Source organism: Equus caballus, chromosome X, assembly GCF_041296265.1.
Source record: "Equus caballus isolate H_3958 breed thoroughbred chromosome X, TB-T2T, whole genome shotgun sequence".
NCBI lineage: Eukaryota > Metazoa > Chordata > Mammalia > Perissodactyla > Equidae > Equus > Equus caballus.
This window is the reverse complement of record NC_091715.1, coordinates 6,558,709-6,578,083: the sequence shown is the minus strand read 5'-3', so window position 1 is coordinate 6,578,083 and position 19,375 is coordinate 6,558,709. Positions and strand designations below refer to the sequence as shown.

Here is a 19,375-nt window from a genome sequence, read left to right as displayed (position 1 = left end):
CCACAATTTCTTATCTTTCTCACAGTTCCCCTTCTCTGCCATGATCATTGTCTTTCCCACAAGTCCCTTGTCTCTCTCATAACCCCTTATTGTTCCCACAATTCCTTGTCTGTCCCACAATTACCCATTTTCTCCCTTGTCTTCCACAATGCCCTATTTCTCCCATAATTCCTTGTCTTACCCACAATATTTTATTTCCCCCACAATTCTCTTATTGCCCTAACTATTTCTTGTTCCCACAATTCACCATCTCTCCCAAAATTCCTGACTCTCCTATAACCCGTTGTTCCCACAATTCTCTATATCTCTCACAATTCTCGATTTTTCATTGTCTTTGCCAAAACTGTTTTCTTCTGCAGTTTTATTTTCTACCACATTCCTTCTCTCCTGCAGTTGTTTCTCTTACAATTCTGTTCTCCCTGACAATTTCTTCTTTCCGAAAGTTCTCTATTCTCTCCCAGAATTCTCCATCTCTCCCACAATTACATGTCTCTCCCATAATTCCCCTTACTCTCCCTTAACCCCTTGTTATTCCCACAGTTCCCTTTTTTCCAATGATCTCTTGTCTTTCCTGCAATACCCTGTCTCTCCCACAATTCTCCTTTGTCATGATCCTTTCTCTTCCCAACAAGGCTTGTCTCTCCCATAAACCCTTGTTGTTCCCACAATTCCCCATTCTTTCCCGTCTCCCACAATGCCCTATTTCTCCCATAATTCCTGGTCTTTCCCATAATACTTTGTCTCCCACAACTCTATTACTCCATCTCATTCCCACAATTCCCCTGTCTCCCATAATGCCTTGTTCCCACAATTCCTTGTCTTTCCCACAATGCTTGCTCTCTTGCTCTCTTTCTCCCACAGTGCCCCATCTGTCCCACAATTCTGCCTTCTCTCCTATAACCCAGTCTTTTCTCTAATTCTCCCTTCTCTCCCACTATTCTCTCTTCACTCCCATGATCCCTTGTTACTCCCACAATTCCGTGTCACTACCACAATAGTCCATTTTTCCCACAATTCCCCTTCTCTTCCATGATCCCTTGTCTTTCCCACCATGCCCTGTCTCTTCTACAATTCCCTCTTCTCTCCCATGATGCCTTATCATTCCCACAATTCTCCATCAATCCCACAATTCTCCACTGTCCTACAGTGCCCCTTCTCTCCCACAATTCTACTTTCTCTCCCATAATTCTTGATTCTTCATTGTCTGTCACAAAACTCTGTTTCCTTCTACAATTCTGTTTTCTACCACCTTCCATCTCTCCTGCAATTATTCCTCTTACAGTTATATTTTCCTCCACAATTCCATCCTTCAAACAATTCTCCATTCTCTTCCACAATTCTCCACCTCTCCTACAATTCCATGATTCTCCCACAGTTCTCCTTACTCTCCCATACCCCCTTGTCATTCCCACAATTCCCTGTTTTTGCCCATAATCTCTGGTTCCCACAATTCCATGTTTCTCCCACAATACTCCATTGTTACCACAATGCCCCTTTCTCTCCCATGATCCCTTGTCTTTTCCACAATGCCCTATGTCTCCCACAATTCCCTCTTCTCTCCCATGATCCGTTGTCACTCCCACAATCCTCCAATTTCTCCCACAATTCTTTCTCTCCCATAATCCCTTGTCTCTCCCACAATTCTTGATTGTTCATTGTGTCTTACAAAACTCGATTTCTTGTACAATTCTGTTTTCTACCATGTTCCATCTCTCTTGCAATTGCTTCTCTTACATTTCTGTTCTCCCCCATACTTCCTTCTTTCCTACAATTCTCCATTCTCCCTTACAATCTTTCTCTCCTGTAATCCATGTCTCTCCCACAATACTCCATTCTTGCCACAATTCCCTTCTCTCCCATGATGCCTCACCATTCCCACAATTCTCTGTCCATCCCACAATTCTTCAGACTTTCCCACAATGCCCCTTCTCTCCCCTAATTCTACTTTCTCTCCCATAATTCTTGATTCTTGATTGTCTTTCACAAAGCTGTTTCCTTCTACAGTTCTGTTTTCTACCACCTTCCATCTCTCCTGCAGTTATTTTTCTTACAGTTCTGTTTTCCTCCACAATTCCATCCTTCCCACAATTCTCCATTCTCTTCCACAATTCTCCACCTCTCCTACAATCATCCCATGTTTCTCCCACAATTCTCCTTACTCTCCCATACCCCCTTGTCATTCCCACAATTCTGTTTTTTCCCATAATCCCTGGTTCCCACAATTGCATGTTTCTCCTACAATACTCCATTTTTCTCACAATTCCCTTTTCTCTCCCATGATCCCTTGTCACTCCCACAATTCTCCAATCTCTCCCACAATTCTCCTTTCTCTCCCATAATCCCTTGTCTTTCCTATACTTCCATCTCTCCCACAATTCTTTTTTTTTTTTTTGAGGAAGATTAGCCCTGAGATAACATCTGCCACCAATCCTCCTCTTTTTGCTGAGGAAGACTGGCCCTGAGCTAACACTTGTACCCATCCTCCTCTACTTTATACGTGCATGCCTACCACAGCATGGCTTGTCAAGTGGTGCCATGTCCGCACCCAGGATCTGAACTGGCAATCCCAGGCTGCCAAAGTGGAACATGCACACTTAACCACTGTACCACCAGGCCGGCCCCCTTCCTCTACTTTATATGTGGGATGCCTACCACAGCATGGCTTGCCAAGCGGTGCCCTGTCTGCACCTGGGATCCAAACCAGTGAACCCCGGGCCTCTGAAGTGGAACATGTGCCCCTCGCCGCTGTGCCACTGGGCCGGCCCCTCCCACAATTCTTAATTCTTTGTGGTCTCTCTCAAAACTCGATTTCTTCTACAATTCTGTTTTATACAACTTTCCATCTCTTTTGCAATTGTTATTCTTACAGTTCTGTTGTCCCCCATAATTCCTTCTTTCCCACAATTCTCCATTCTCTCCCACAATTTTCTTTTTTTTAAAGATTTTAAAAAATTTTTTCCCTTTTTCTCCCCAAAGCCCTAGTACATAGTTGTATATTTTTAGTTGTGAGTCCTTCTAGTTGTGGCATGTGGGATGCTGCCTCAGCATGGCTTGATGAGCGGTGCCACATCCACAACCAGGATCCAAACTGGTGAAACCCTGGGCTGCTGAAGCGGAGTGCACAAACTTAACCACTTGGCCATGGGGCCGGCCCCCACAATTTTCTCTCTCTCCCACAATTCTCCATCTCTCCCCTAACCCCTTGCCTTCCTACAATTCCATGTCTCTCCCACAGTGCTCTGTTCTTTTAACAATTCCTCCTCTCTCACAATTCTCCATTCTCTCCCATTATTCCCTGTCTCACCCATAATGCCACTCTCTCCCCCATAATCTTTTTCTCTTCTACAATTCCATCTCTTCACAATTCTCGATTCTTTATTTTGTCTCACAAAACTTTTTTTTTCTTTTACAATTCTCTTTTCTACTTCATTCCATCTCTCCTGCAATTGTTTTTCTTACACTTCTGTTCTCTGGCATAATTCCTTCTTTCCTACAATTCTCCATTCTCACATACAATTCTCCTTTCTCTCTCATAATCCATGTCTCTCCCACAATTCCCATTACTCTCCCATAACCCCTTGTCATTCCTACAATTCACGTTTTTCCTCATAATCTCGTCATTCCTACAATTCCATGTCTCCCCCAATACTCCACTTTTCCCACAATTCCCCTTCTCTCTCTCAATTCCCTTTTCTCTCCCATGATCCCTTGTCTTTCCCACAATGTCCTCTCCCACAATTCCCTCTTATCTCCCATGATCTCTTGTCTCTCCCACAGTTATCTGTCACTCCCACAATTCACATACTCTCTCACAATTCCTCTTCTCTCCCACAATTCTATTTCCTCTCCCACAATTCTCTATTCTTCCTTGTCTCTCACAAATCTTCATTTCTATTATAGTTCTGTTTTCTACAACATTCCATCTCTCCTGCAGTCGTTCTCCTACAGTTCTTTTCTCCATAATTCCTTTTTTCCCACAACTGCCTGTCTGTCCCACAATTCTCTATTCTTTCCCAAAATTCTGCCTCTCCCATAATTCCCCTTACCTTCCCATAACCCCTTATCATTCCCACAATTCCCTTTTTTCAGATTATCCCTTGTCTTTATGAAAATTCTCTTTCCCACCATTCTTCTTTCTCTCCCATGATTCATTGTATTTCCCACAATGCCCTGTCTCTCTCACAATTTTCTGTTCTCTCCTGTAATTCCATATCTCTCCCACAATTCCCCTTACTCTCCCATAACCCCTTTTCATTCCCGCAATTCCCCTTTATCTCCTACAATTCCGTCTCTCCCACAATTCTCAAGTTTTTCTTGTCCCTCACAAAACTACATTTTCTTCTGCAATTCTGTTTTCTACCACAGTCCATCTCTCCTGCAGTTGTTTCTCTACAATTCTGTTCTCCACACAATTCCTTGTCTCTCCCACAATACTCCATTTTTCTCATGATTCCCCTTCTCTCCCAGGATTTCCCTTTCTTCCCCATGATCCCTTGTCTTTCTCACAGTGCCCAGTCTCTCACAATTTCCTCTTCTCTCCCATGATCCCTTGTCACTCCCACAATTCTGTTACTCCCACAATTCTCCATTCTCTCCCATGATCCCTTGTCTTTCCCACAATGCCCTGACTCTCCCACAATTCCTTTTTCTTTCCCATGATCCCTTGTCATTCCCACAATTCTCTGTCACTCCTCAATTCTCCCTTCTCTCACAATTCCACTTTCACTCCCATTATCCTTTGTCTTTCCCAGAATGCCTTGTCTCTCCCACAATTCCCTCTTCTCTCCCATGATCCCTTGGCATTCTCACAATTCTCCATCACTCCCACAATTCTCTATCACTCCCAGAATTCTCCATTCTTTTCCTCCCACATTCCTTAGCTGTTCCACAGTTCCCCTTTGTCTCCCATAACCCATTGTCTTTTCCACAATTCTTCATTATTTCCCACAATTCTTTCTCTCCCATAACCCCTTTTCTTTCCCACAATTCTCTATTCTTCCTTGTCTTTCATCAATTTCCATTTCTTTTACAATTCTGTTTTCTACCATATTCCATCTCTCCTGCAGTCATTCTCCTACAGTTCTGTTCTCCATAATTCCTTTTTTTCCCCACTATTGCCTGTTTGTCCCACATTTCTCCATTCTTTCCCATAATTCCATATCTCTCCCACATTCCCCTTATTCTCCAATAACTCCTTTTAATTCCCACAATTCCCCTTTCTCTCCCATAATCCCTTGTCATTCCCACAATTCCATGTCTCTCCCACAATACTCCATTTGCCCCACAATTCCCCTTTCTCTCCCATGACCCCTTGTCTTTCCCACAGTGCCCTGTCTCTCTCACAATTCCTCATTCTTTCTCATGATCCCTTGCCCTTCCCATGATTCCCTTTCTCTCCCATGATCCTTGTCTTTCCTGTAATGCCTTGTCTCCTCCACAATTTCTCTTTTCCCCCATAATCTCTCCATTTGCCCCCATAATCCCTCTCTCCACTATTTCCTCTCTCTCCCATAATATTCTATTTCTCCCATAATTTATTTCCTCTCCCACAATTCCCTTCTCTCCCCTAACCCTTTGTTGTTACCACAATTCCCTGTCTCTCCCATAGCCCCTTGTTGCTCTTACAATTCCCTGTCTCTCCCATAACACTCTAATTCACCCACAATTCCCTGTCTCTCCCATAACCCCTTGTTCTTCTCACAATTCCGTTTCTCCCACAATACCTTATTTCTTTCACAATTCCCTGTTTCCCACAATTCCTCATTTTCTCCCGTAATTCTGGATTCTTCATTGTCTTTCACAAATCTATTTTCTTCTACAATTCTGTTTTCTCCTATGTTCCATCTCTCCTACAATTCTGTTTCTCCTACAGTTCTCTGTTCTCAACCATAATTTCTTCTCTCTCAGTTGCCTGTCTCACACAATTCCATGTCTCTCCCATACTTCCCTGTCTCTCCCACTGTGCCTTATTTGTCTCACAATTCCCTTTCCCACAATTCCATGTTCTCCACAAGTCTTCATTCTTTGTTCTTTCTCACAAATCTCCATTCTCTTCTACAACCAAACTGTCTCTCCTATAATTCTCTCCTACAATTCTCTATTATCCCCCATAATTCCTTCTCTCCCACAATTCTCCATTCTCTCCCGTAATCCATTGTCTTTCCCACAATTCCATCTCTCCTATAATACTCTATTTGTCCCACAATTCTCCTTTCTCTCCTTTGAGCCCTTGTATTTCCTACAATTCTCTGTCTCTCCCACAATAGCCTGTTTCTCTCATAATTCTCTTTCCCAGTTTCTCCTTTTCTCCCACAATTCTGGATTCTTCATTGTCTCTTACAAATCTGTTTTCTTCTATAAAGCTGTTTTCTACCACATTCCATCTCTCCCACAATTCTCTTTCTCCTAAAGTTCTCTATTCTCCCCTATAATTCCTTCTCATAATTGTCTGTCTCCCACAATTCTCCATTCTTTTCCACGATTCTCCTTTCTCCCCCATAATCCGTGTCCCCCAATACTTTATCCCTCCCACAATTCCATGTCTCTCCCAGAATTCTCCACTCTTTCCCACAATTCTGTTCTTTCCTACAATACTCTTTCTCCCACAATTCTCTCTTCTATGATTCTTTATTCTCCCTCACAATTCTGTCTCTCCTCAAATTCCCTTTCTCTCCCACAGTTCCTCATTCTCTCCAGAATTCCCATTTTTTTCCCTACACTTCTGTTCTTCCCCATAATCCCTTGTTTCCCCAATTCTCTCTTCTATCACAATTCTTGTCTTTCTCTTAATTCCCTGCCTCCCATTATTCTGGTCCCCCCCCCCCACCACAATTCTGTCCTTTCCCATAATTCTTGATTCTTTTCCCAAATTCCCTGTATCTCCCACACTTCCTCATTTCTCTGTTCTCTCTCATACATCTCTGTTCTTTGTCTTCTATGATTTTCTGTGCTGTCAGTTGCTCTCCCCTTGAACAGAACCCTGGTGGCCCCATGGATTGTAGTTGCTAGAGGAATGTGGAAGAGAGTATACCCCAAGGCCTCCACCTGTGCCAGGCTGGCTAGATCAAATGCAACACCTTGAAGGGGATCTAAGCCCAGGTGTCATATGTTCTCTATGGCTCATGCTCAGTGCCCACTGGTTGGGTTTCTGATGTAGGGCTTCATGGTTTTCAAGGGATCCAGGAATAGCAGCTGAGGGCACAGGAAACGTCCAACATGCCTTCCCAAATCCTAGATCTATGCGGGGCCAGGAAGTTCCCAAGAACCTGTCTGGGCTTGCAAGGCTCATTAAAGAGAGTTGCTAGGAAGGGGCTTGGCCCTTGGGCACCATGAGGTCGCTGGCACCTGCATTTCTTGCACCAATAGAGAATTACTCCCATACCCCGATGGCCTCATTGAATTTTCTCCTCAGAGGCTTGCTCAGCCAGCACATTCTCTCTTTGTGGAGACCTTTAAGACCATAAGAGAAAACCCATGGAAACCCAGGCCTGCTAGAAAGCCCACAGCTTCGAGCACCCATTGAACTTAGCACAGGCAGGGCTGGCTCAGGTGGCTCGGCTCCAGCAGCACTGGGGCCTGAGAAAGTTGTTATGGCACAACTGGATCTCCTCTGTGGAGCCCCAGGGGGAGAATGAAAGAACCAGGAACATTTAAAAAGTCACGAGATCCAGAGCATGTCCCGAAGTGCAAGGTCACGGGGGAGTGTCCCCAGCCCAGACCTTGATCACAAGCCATCATATGACACTACAACCCAGAGTCTTTTTCAAAAGACCACAGAAATTGCACACAAGTTCCCATGAGCCCAGGACATCCTCATAAACAGTGGGTGACCCTGTGAGAATCAAGTCTTTTTGAAGTGCCATCAGCCTCTCCAGCAGGAATGCGGTTCTGAAACTGGAAGTGTCTGCTAGAAGTCTTCCCAGCTGGTGTCCAGTCTCCAGGAAAAGAAAGTCCACCGTTCCAACAAGAGGTCTCCTCCTGCCATCCTTGTTGACAACCCAAACTCTCCTCAGGATCTGGCTGCCAGGACCATGGCCCTGATGCCAGTCCTCCACGCACCCTCTGAATTCCTTTACCCTCTTTGTGGAGCTCATCATACTTAGTCTGACAGATCTGAGTGCTGCCTCCCCCCACAGGCCATGCTGGGTTTTGCGGGGGGACGACACTGCAGTCCCATACTTGTGTTTTCTTGGTGTTATTGTCATCTCTTCTTGTGACTCAGGCTTCCCCCAACATTCCCAAGCATATCTTTCCTGTTGCCATAATTTCTCCCCTCCTCTTATCCATTTAACGTTCCCTCTTTTCTTCCTTAAGTGTCCTCCAAAACTGCATGTGTCTCTCCTTACATTGTGCCTGTTCCTGTCCTCCTTTATGCTCATCATTCTTAATTAATGCTCCAAGGTGCTAGTGCTGCATCTTGGTGTCAGTGCGCATGCCCTGTCCTATTTATCCAGTCAACAGTGGTTTATCCAGCACCTTCCAGGTGCCAGGTGCCATTTGAGGCACTACTGAACCTATGGTAAGTAAGATAGACAAAGTCAGGGCTGCCCCGTGGCATCATGGTTAAGTTTGGTGTCTTCTGCTTTGGCGGCCTGGGTTCGCGGGTTTGGATCCTGGGCATGGACCTACACCACTTGTCAGCCGTGCTGTGGTGGCATATATAAAGTGGAGGAAGACATATAATGCTAACAGATGTTAGCACAGGGCTAATCTTCCTCAGCAAAAAACAGACAATTCTAAAAAAAGATGCAAAAAGTCCCTGTCCATTGAGACTCTCCACTCTTGTAGGAGAGAGAGAAGGGAAAACACAAATAATAATAGAATATTCCAGGCAGCAAAAGTACTATGAAGAAAAGCAGATAGGGCGGGGGCAGGAGAGTGGGTTTGGATAGGGGTTCTGCATGCCTCCCTGAGGCTGAGATAACATCTGAATTGAGCCCTGAAGGAAGTGAGGAGTGAGCCAGAAAGAAACCTGAAGAGCTGACAAACAGAGAAAGGGCTGTGCAAAGCCTTGGTGGCAGGCCTGAGCTCGGCGCGTGGAAGAGAGGCCAGTGTGCCTGCAGGTGGGGAGTGAGAAGGACGCGAGAGGAGGCTGCAGGGGTCAGCAAGGGCACTGGTAGAGGGGCCTCAGGATGTGGAGATTTTCCTGAAGGGCAGCCACTTGCCCCATGCACAGTTGAAAAGGCCACCTTCTTTGTGTCTTTCTTCTTGGTATCCCACACACACAGCCTAGGACCTGGCACACAGCTGGTCCTCCTGAATATTTGCAGAATAACTCTGCCATCTGTTCCAGAGGGTTCCCGGGGTTCTGGAGGCAGGTGTGTCACCTCCAGGAGTACTGTTTTGGCAGGAGTGACATTTGCTTTCATTCTACTGATGGTTACCCACTTTTTTTTTCTGCCCTCAAACCCTGTGGTCTCATCCCTGAAGAGACAACTGGAAGGTGTCTTAGTTTGACAGAGGGCAGTGGGCTCCCTCCCTTTGGGCACCTCCTGGAGTTGGGGTCAGGTGGCCAGGCCACCATGGGGCCCTGTGATGAGCCTGAGTCACAGAAGGGATCTGTGGGTCTAAATCCGACAGCATGTGTCACAGGGCTGCGAAGCCTGCCCGAGTCAACAGGGGTGGTCTCGACTTGGTCTCCAGCGTCCATGTGGTTCGGCTCTCTGAGACGCACGTTTAGCTGTCCAGCACAGAGGTTTGGAAAAAGGGATGCCAGGGGCAGGGGCGGGCCTGAAGATGGACGCAGAATCACACATCAGGTGCCTTTGGTGATTCTCTAGGATTTATTTCATCTTTTGAAATGACTTAATCAAATGTAGGTGAACGTATCATGTAACTTTATTATTCTTTTTAATAGACAGCATTTCTGAAGCTTATGAAAAACCTTCTAGGACACTGACGCCATCAGTTTTTTCTCTTTTCCTCTCCAGGTTCCGATGCCAGCACAATTGAAATCCACATTGCAAGTGGGTCCCGCCATGAAAATGAGGTCAAATCTCTTTCCCAAACCCAGGGAGACCTATGAGAGGGACGTGACATGGGTCCAGACCCCGCATCCCTCAAAGTTGACATCTCTCTTTGTTTTGAACTGTTCTCGCCTTCCTGTCACCACACTGCCAGGTGTGGCATCCCCCCAACCTCACCCCATATTAGAACTTCTTCCCGAGGGTCCTCTTGGTGATGAGAACTGATCCACGAGCTGGTGCTTGGGAGTGGAAAATGCCTTCTAAACCAAACAGCAGCTTCTCTAGACTCTTAGTTGCCCTCTGTTTTTCTGAGGCTGGCTGTAATGTAAATGCCGGATCCCGGTCCTGGGGAAAAGTTAATAAAGTAGTTGCAACCGAGCTCCCAGCCTGACTTGCATTCTGTCTGTATAATGCCTCTAGCGAGCGCTCCTAAGTGAGGGAGTGATGATGCCACACGGCAGTGAGGTAAGCAGCAGCAGGACGAGTGGGGGGCACCAGGGAGCGGCAGCACAGCACGATCTTCCTGCACCACTAGGGGGCGGAGAGGGGGGCTGGCTCCAATCACTAACTGAGCCCTTGGTCCCCATGCTGTGTCGAGCAATGACAGTCTAAGGAATCCTTGGAACCTGGTTTATGCACAGATCATTGCCTAAATCTCTTTATTTCCATCAGCTGAAATAAATATATAGTATATATATTTTTTTGGTGAAAATATTGTAGTATGCATTGGATTTGCAAGCCACCCAGCTATGTCTATAAAAAAACAAGATAACACTATTGTCTCAGGACACTGCAGACAGCCCTGCCACATGACACCTCCTTCACATGAGATTAGGACTCCCTTTCCCCTAGGAAAGCTGTCCAGGATGTTTCTGGACTTGTACTTTTGGAGAGTCGCATGGCTGCAGATGGGTTCAGGGTACACGGTGACCGTGACCGTAGTGCCCGGGGGCTGCACATCCCTAAGGGTGGGCCTGTGCTGGAGCACACCCACTTTGATCCAAAGCATTATGACCTGAAGGGGTTTTTGCTTTTCCAGATGTGTTCTGCATCTGCATGGTGACATTTGGTCTGCTCCCGGCCTCAGAAGCCTCTCCCCATTGGAGGATGCTCCCCAAGCAGGTGAGGCTCAGTCCCACCCTCACCCCAGAGGCCAAGAGGCCAGCTTCTCACTTTCCCAGCCTCCCTTTCAGCTAGAAGAGGGCACAGGACTTGGCAGAGCCAATGAGACACGTGTCCCAAGTCTTTGAGGTAGAAGCCAGTGCCCCAGGGAATGGGCCTCGGAGATGTGTTTCTGGAGGGGGAGTGGCAGCAGCTGGGCAGCGGACGTGTCTGCTTTGGGAGGCAGCTTGGGTGTGCTTTGGGGCTGGTTCAGTATGAGGGTGTGGGTAGCACCCCCGGTGCTGTGGCCGTGCCCCATGTTACCTGCATAGGTCCAATCCTGTAGCCTTATTTTGGCTGTTCTGTCTGCATGGCCTCCAAGCCTGGTTCCGCAGAGCTGCCCAGTGTCCTCACCCGTTCTTTTTGGCTTACATGTGCCAGAGTCAGGTTCGGAACCCTGACTGATCTGATTGTCCAGTTAATGTAATTCCTCCTAGCTGGGGATCGGCATCACCAGCTGGCATGGAGGTTTCAATGGGGCCGAGCTGAGTGAGAGGTTGTCCGTACCTTCTCGTCGCTCCTTGCCAGGCGCTGAGCTATGACTTGGCACTGGGGATGCACAGATGAGCATCGGCGACGTGGTGGAGCAAGTCAGTCCAGGGAATAAGAGAGACGTAATTGAGCAAACAAATGAACGAGAAGATGGACAATGCTTGGTTTTAGGCAATTTCCCCATAGGGCTGGTTGCTGCAGAGGGATGTCTGGTCTTTACTGTTTAGAGATGGGAGACACTAGAGTACACTGGGAGGCTAAAGGGAACGATCCAGGGAAGAGAAAGCAGTAACGATGATGTGAGGGAGGGGACAATGACCTGGGAGAAGTCCTTGAAGAGGCGAGGGAACTGGGACCACCAGCTGGGAGTTTGGCTTGGCCACACATGACACAGGTGTAGCTGCGAGTGTAGTTTGGGTGAAAGATGCGGCTGCTCTTATCAGGTGGCTTCTATTTGACTTTAATTTATTGGCCAGTCACACCATAAACTACTTCATGAGTTGACGCCTCCCTAGTCCAATGATCGCCTGGTCCTTTACAGTTGTGTGCGTATGAACAGATTGCCTCCTGGGGTGTTTCTCCATAACTTTGCTTGAGAATGACTGTATTTCTAATCAGAGGCCCCATTCTCCGGAGCACTAACTTCAAGTGGGAGGGAACACTGTCAATAACATGGTCCCTGCCCTCTCCCCAGGGTCCCCTGTGCCCTGCCCCCAGCACCCTCCAGGTGGAACTGCAACCTCTGGCCTTGGTGACCTTGCCAGTGGCTAAGACACTTCAGAGAAAAAGGAGCCAAGCTGGGAAAAAATCATCCAGCCAAATTTTGTGTTTTGTAAGGGCAGAAATCCACTCCCCGCCACTTCCTGCCTCTTTTCGTGCATGTCACAAAGTGATTTCCAGGTCTCCGTCAGTAGTTACCAACTGTTGGCAGCCACAGGTACAGACGACTTTCTGAGCATACGACAAACGGTCTCAAGCATCCTTTAGGAACAGCACCACGATGTGGGCCGTTAAAAAAGAAAGTTCTCTGTTCAGTGAGTGGAAGCTTAGATTTTCAAAATAAATAAGCGGAGCTTCAACGAAGGCAAACACTTTTCGAATCACTGCAGCCAAGGGCTCCGTGTAAAGAGGAAAGGCGCACCGAGCCCGGACCACCAATGTGGCCCCAATCCGGCTTCCTCTACAGCAGAAAGAAACCCCTTTAAAGCTATTAACGTTACCAGCATTGCTGCGGAAGCCACCAAAGCCACACGTCACACATGCCGTGATCCTGGGGCGCTCTGTCATATAGTGTGCTGCCTGCCTGCTGTGTGTCTGCCTCAAGCTTCTTCCCAGGCCCTTCCTGTGGCTTCAGTAGCAGGGGTCAGGGTGCTCAGAACTGCCCCCAAATCCACCACGGGGTAACATGCCTGGTCAACTTGGTTAAAAGAAGAGAAAAATAAGCAGGCTCTACCCCAGTCAATAGTGGGACCCAGAGAGGCAGGGATGGCTCCAGCCCTCTGCTTTGTGCTAGTGCGGGATCAAGTTGGGATTAAAGGAAAATGACACCATGACCTGCTTTGTGACTCAGTTGTACAGCAAAATGCAGTCCGCCTCACCCCCTCTCAGAGTCAGCTGCCCCCCCCCCCCACGGGGATAGCAGCACCCATTAACCGACTCAGTCACCTAACACCCACCGATTGATTCACGCGGCATAAAGGGAAACACCTGGAAGAGCCTGGCACAGAGCAGATGTCAATAAATGTTTGCTGAGCATGAGTCAGCATCGTGCTCAAGGAAAGGTCAAGTCCCCCATAGCCTGTGACTTGAGGATCTTCTAATTACTCAGAGATAATCCTTGAACTCGGACTCCCAACCAACCAACCCACTGACAAAATTCATTTGCTTTGGCTCCTCCCACAGCACGGGGTCAGGCCACTTTGCCCCACTTCAGCAGGGCAATCCTGAAAGAAGCATTTAAGTTATTTTCTTCTGAGAAATTCACTCATCGGTGTTGACGTGAGCCCAAGAGCTCCCGGGCGAGATGAAGAAAACACACCCACCAAGTTCTCTAATATCAAAATAGAGCAATTTATTCAACACACTGAATATGATCTGTTGATTCTCTCTTGAAACAAATGAGCTACAACACACAAGGTGATTCTTTTTCTCAGAGAGCGTGAGGGTGAGTGGGGTGGAGGGAGAACAGAACGGGGGTCAATGTGGATGGAACAGAATCTGGGAAAGGCTGACAGAGAACCACATCTGGCTGCACGTCTGACACAGACAATAAAAACCGCAGAAGCCAGAATTCGAAACATCAGAGAGTGGCGGAAGTAACATTTCTGCATTTGACAAGAAACACGATTAAAAAAAAGGTGGAACAAAAGGTTAGAAAAGAGAGAAATAACAAGGAACAAAGCAGACGCTTACGTTTGACAAAGTGCACTTCCCTTGGCTCCGTGATCTATCTTTAGAGACAAAACGAAAGTCAAGTCCTAGCTGTCGTGTGGGGTCAGAGGGGTGAAACCCTGTAACGTCCCCGGGGTGGGGCACAGCATCCGTCCCAGGTGTGTGCGGGGTGTGCTCTTGGTCACTTCAAACCCAACAGAAGGTTCTGGATACGTCTGTTTTCAGAATCAAGGTTAAATTTGGTCACTAAGACTTGAGCATCACTCACAATTTTTAAGCGCTGTAAACAACGTCAAACACTATCACTCCCATGGGCCACCCCTTGAGGACAAAGCTCAAGGTCCTGACTTTTCCGGCAGGGCGTACACTGGCAGGCAAACATCAGAGGTGCAATCAATAGCTGTCATTCTGCTGAGAACGGGGATGGATCTGAGGGGCGCCGACTGCGTTCTCAGGCTTGGTCCCCCGTGTGGCCTGCGGTGAGCTCCCCTCCGATGGCTGGTCACGAAGCCAGGGATGTGGACAGTCTGCCTCCATCATTGTCAGGTTCACTTCTGTGCAGAGGATCAAGCCCATGTGGTCCATGCCTCGCAGCCCTTGGCTCCCACCTAACCATTCCCAAGTGGTTCAGATCTGTCAAGTGGCTAAAGCCAACACTTCAGCGAGACCCTGGCTACGACCTTTACGTGTGGATTGTCTAGTGAGCCCCTTATAGTACGTCCTACCATCGCCACCCCACAGCAGTGTGCGGCCTGTCACATACAAGCCGTGTCCTGACCACGGGCCGACCCTCGACAGCTGAGGCTCTGCAGAGATGAATACATTTTTATTTGGGGAGGGGTCAAGATGGTGTTCATCTGGACCCCCACAAACTACATCCCAAGCCTAATGATTTCTTGGGTCAGGAAACTATCAATGTACCTGGGGGTGCCTGCTAGCTTCAAAGATGGGTGACCCCACAGAACTCTGACCTTTGCTAAGCGTTTAGTAACAGAGTCTGAATCAACTACCGAAGAAATCAACAGAGCGCTCTTTGGTCTTCCACAGCTGGGGCTGGAGTAATTCGCATATCCACGTGGAGGCCCACCCGTGATCTGAGAAGGACGAACGCGGCCTGGCTCCCACAGCTGGTCCCGGCACCCTCCAAGTTCTGCAGGAGGCCTGCACTCTGCCCTGACGGTGGCCTTGTGGCTCCACGGATGGACGCCACCTCTGAATAACATCCTGTTTCGTTGCTGGAACACACCCCCGCTGAAACCTGCCCACTGCCAGCGCCCCCAGGCCTGGCCAACCTCCCCATCCCTTCCTCCACCCGCAGGCAGAGGATGAGAGAAGACGCCCAGGCCTCCAGTCCTTTCCCCGGCTAATTTAACCGATGGGTCAGCGGCGGGGTATGACAACAAGAGTACAAAGGTCACCTGATCCAAGGAAGGGAAACTCCTCTAGGAACACAAAACCATGTCTAACTTTTTAAAAACAGTAAAAAGATTCACTATTAAAATAAAGAAAAGCTTTCTCCTAGTCCCTTGTGAGGGAAGGAAATGATGAAAATGGCAGAAATTATTAGTGACATTCTACCTAGAGAATTTACCTTCAGGGTTGAAAAATCTTCCATCTCCGTGCATTTTTGTCATTAACAGACCAAGTGAGATCCAGGGGCCCTCATCGTCAGCCTGGCAAGGACCTGCCAGCCTGCTCTCGGTGAAGCGGCCATTGGTAGTTACACTGCTGCGAAAAATATGTCAAAAAAGATGTAGCCTGAGCCGGGCTGTCGGTTCTGATGGCTTCTTCGGTACCGTCAGGTTTGGGGAATGCTTCTCGGGGCCAGAGGGTCCTGTTTTTCGCTTCTCTCCTGCCAGCTCCGAAGGTGGCCGCGCCCCAAAGGACGCCTGCTCGTCCTGGAGCCACAGAGCGGGGCCTCTTCTGTGGCTGCCGAGCCAAGGACTGACTCTCTTCTGCCCAGAGTGCCAACCACCTCTCATGAAGCTGAAGGGAGAGGGAAAAGCTACCTCAGCCCCTGCCTGTGGCTTCCTAAAACTTATTTAAAATATGAATCACACAAAGCTCTCTATGTCTGATGGCCCTTTTCGGATTTTAAAATTGCTTTAACATAAAAATATTTTCTTTTTCCAAAAATACTCCGGGCTCTTTCTCTTATAAGTCATTTTTTTTCTTCTGTAAAAAGTCCCCCTGCCCTACCTTCTTACATAAAGCACTTATGCGCCCAAAGTGCCCTTGAGACCTAGGATCTGAAGCAACTATGAGAGAGGGACACAGAGAGGGGGGTGGGGGCCGGGGGAGGGAGAAAGCTGTCCGTCAAAGATTTTTATCGTCGTGTCAAAGATTTTGTCGTCGTGTCCACGAGGCTGCATCTACTGAGCGTGGACTGCAAATCGCAACCACACCGAACAAAGGAAAGACGGGGAGGGGCAGAAAACAGGAGGAAGGAAGCAACAAGCCAAACACAGTTTCCATCTCAGATGAAAGGCCCCCAAACGACAGGATTCCAGCCAATAGAAAAACCACTGGACAAAGAAGATTCTAGAAAATACAAAGTGTTGGGATTACAAATGCACGTTTCATCGGTACAAACTGGTCTTTGAACATCTTTTGTGAGAGCAACTGTAGTGTCCAAATTGTTAAGGGGAAAAAAAAACCCTCCACATGGAGGAATTTTTTTCCCCTTTCCTTTTGGTTTATCACAGCACTTTTCTCTTTTTTTCTTTATTTGGCACAGCTTTTTTTTTTCCTCTTAGCCATCAGAGCCTGTTCTGGATGGAACCCAAACCGTGCACTGTCTGGCTGGTAGCTTCGTGTGCAGGCTGAACGTTCCAGGTGGAAACCATTCTTTCCCCTTTCAATATGACTGTGTGTATGTTTCTGTTTGAAACTTCTTGATGAAGGTTACGACAAAATATAGACTCCTGCGGCCAGGGATGAGTGGATTCCAAAGTCCACTCTAACCAAGTCAAGTTCGTACAGTTTGGGAGCTGACAGGACTGTCTGAGGGTGCTGAACCCCACACGTTTGCTGCTGGTCCGTTAGAACTCTTTGCTTTTTTCTACAATATTTTGTGTTTACTTTCGCAGATCTAAAACACACACCTGGAAGGAAAGAGAAGGCGCTGTTATCTTGAGAGACAACACAATGACGTTTTTAGAGCAGAGGCTGGCAAACTATATGGCCCACGGGCCAAATCCAGCCCACTACTCACTTCGTATAAATAAAGTTTTATTGGCACATAGTCATGATGGTTCAGAGAAGCTCTAATAACAGGTTAGTGTCTGAGGATCTGACCAACCAACCCCAAGCAAATAGCACAAAGGGGAAAAGCCAAGTCAAGGGCAATGCTAGGAAGTAATGGGGTGACAGTGACCACCAGCAGGTGTCACAGACCAGACACCTATGTGGCAGGGCAGATGACAACTCAAGCCTGTGAGAACATTTAGGGGCCATGTGGACACTCGGCCAGCCAGCCCACTGCCCCCTGCCTTAGAGCTCAGAGCAATCTCAAGTTCAGGGGTGAATCAAGAAGCTGTGTGATCACGTGATCAGAAAAGGGCCACTGAAACCAGGGAGACTTGTGGAATCAGAGGTCACGCCTTTATCACCAGAGGGCCCAGGTTGGGGGCACAATCACAGAACTAAGGCAGGAGCAAGTTTCTCAGCCTTGGCACCAATGACATTTGGGGCGAGATACTTCTTTTGTGGTGCCATCTTGTGCATTGTAGGAGATTTAGCAGCATCCCTGGCCTCCACCCACTAGATGCCAGTAGCACCCCCCCACCAAAATAGTGACAAGAAAAATGCCTCCGGACATTGCCTATCCTCCTCAGGGGGCCAGAATCACCCTGGTTGAGAACCACCAATTTCACTGAGAAAACGTCCACTGGAATGACATTCTGGAAGGGAGGAAGAGACGGCCATTCTCAGATGTGGTGCCAACCCAACAGGATCCACCCAGAAGTTTCCTTCACCCAGTACACGTCTGTTGAGTGCCTGCTGTGGCCCTCGAAGACAAGGACCCATCACACTCCCCGGAAGCACACGTGGTGTCAGCTGCCTGGCTTTGCGTCTTTCCGCCCTCCACTCCCCAGCAAACCATAGGTGCTGCTTACAGAGCCGTCGGACGCACTGGCGCCCACTTTGTCCCCTCGGGCGTTCCAGCAAACCTCAAAGATGCCGCCAGTGCCACGGTAGCTGTGGACGAGACTTCCACTCTGCAAAGCAAAGCAATCGTCACTCATGACGCAGGGGGCACTTAGCACACTGATGTGGCGGGATGGGCACTCCTCGCCACCCCCATGCGTTATCACAAAAATTTTCACATGAATGGAAGTTAAAAGAGTTTTCAGAAAACACTGGTGGCTGGAGACATGTCTCTCTCAGACTTGCTACAATGGGGAGTGGAAGTGACCTATGGCTGCCCACAGAATCCACCTCCACATTTCAGCCCAGGTCACCCTCCCAGGGCCATGGCCAGCCAATGACTGGTGGCAGGAGACTCAGGCAGCCCTTCGTACAAGACAGGAACTAGGTGAGGAACAAGTCAACAATATTATATATTTTTCTATATTTAGAGAAGGCATCCACGTCACTGAGGATTAAAATGAGCTTTAAAATGGCTCAAAGAGTTTTGTGATTTGTAAAAAAGGGGTGAGGCGGCCGGCCCCATGGCCGACTGGCTAAGTTTGCACGCTCCGCTGCGGCGGCCCAGAGTTCCGCTGGTTCAGATCCTGGGTGAGGACATGGCACTGCTCGTCAGGCCACATTGAGGTGGCGTCTCACATGCCACAACTAGAAGGACCCACAACTAAAATATATAACTATGTATTGGGGGGATTTGGGGAGAGAAAAAAAAAGGGGTGAACTGAGGCTGGCCCCATGGCCGAGAAGTTAAGTTTGCATGCTCTACTTTGGCGGCCTGGGGATTGCCAGTTCAGATCGTGGGCGTGGACCTACAAACCGCTCATCAGGCCATGCTGAGACAGCGTCCCACACAGAAGAACCAGAATGACTTACAGCTAGGATATACAACTATGTACTGGGGCTTTGGGGAGAAAAAGAAAAAGAGGAAGATTGGCAACAGACGTTAGCTCAGGGCCAATCTTCAAAAAATAAAAACAGAGTGAACTAATTTGATGAGTAATTTTTGACAGTAGGCGGTACCTAACCAATCATGTCATTTGTCAATGATGTCATTCTACAGATCCATCACTATTTCTAGTATGTGTTTCACGAATACAGACTCTCACACCTTATTTCCGGGATGCATGTTTTCCGAGCAGCCTATCTAGGGCTGTGAGGCTCAGCTCCATGCCAGGCCACATAGGGTCCACTATTACCTCTCTCTGCCTGAGAGGATG

The 19,375-nt window shown here is 47.9% G+C and overlaps 2 protein-coding genes across 16 annotated transcripts in view; one reads left to right on the top strand and one right to left on the bottom strand.

The window, feature by feature from the left end:
* The window catches only part of GPR143 (G protein-coupled receptor 143), a 48,716-nt gene extending 37,591 nt beyond the window's left edge, over window positions 1-11,125 (top strand). Inside the window, exons 9-10 of one of the 2 annotated variants that reach the window (XR_011434947.1) lie at window positions 9,930-10,119; window positions 11,005-11,125. Coding sequence is in view for 1 of the 2 variants with exons in the window: in XM_005613969.4 (XP_005614026.3) it covers window positions 9,930-10,024 (95 nt within the window). In the remaining variant the exon portion in view is untranslated. Of the gene's footprint in view, window positions 1-9,929; window positions 10,344-11,004 lie in introns of those variants that run through there. The other variant, XM_005613969.4, reaches the window with a different exon arrangement.
* A 2,542-nt stretch (window positions 11,126-13,667) lies between these two features.
* The window catches only part of TBL1X (transducin beta like 1 X-linked), a 211,091-nt gene continuing 205,383 nt past the window's right edge, over window positions 13,668-19,375 (bottom strand). For all 14 annotated transcript variants that reach the window (XM_070257969.1, XM_070257978.1, XM_070257974.1 and 11 more), the window contains 2 exons: window positions 18,128-18,229; window positions 13,668-17,113 (listed from right to left, as the gene is read on the bottom strand). In XM_070257969.1, the coding sequence (XP_070114070.1) occupies window positions 17,087-17,113; window positions 18,128-18,229 (129 nt within the window). In that variant the 3' untranslated portion in view covers window positions 13,668-17,086. The remainder of the gene's footprint in view (window positions 17,114-18,127; window positions 18,230-19,375) is intronic.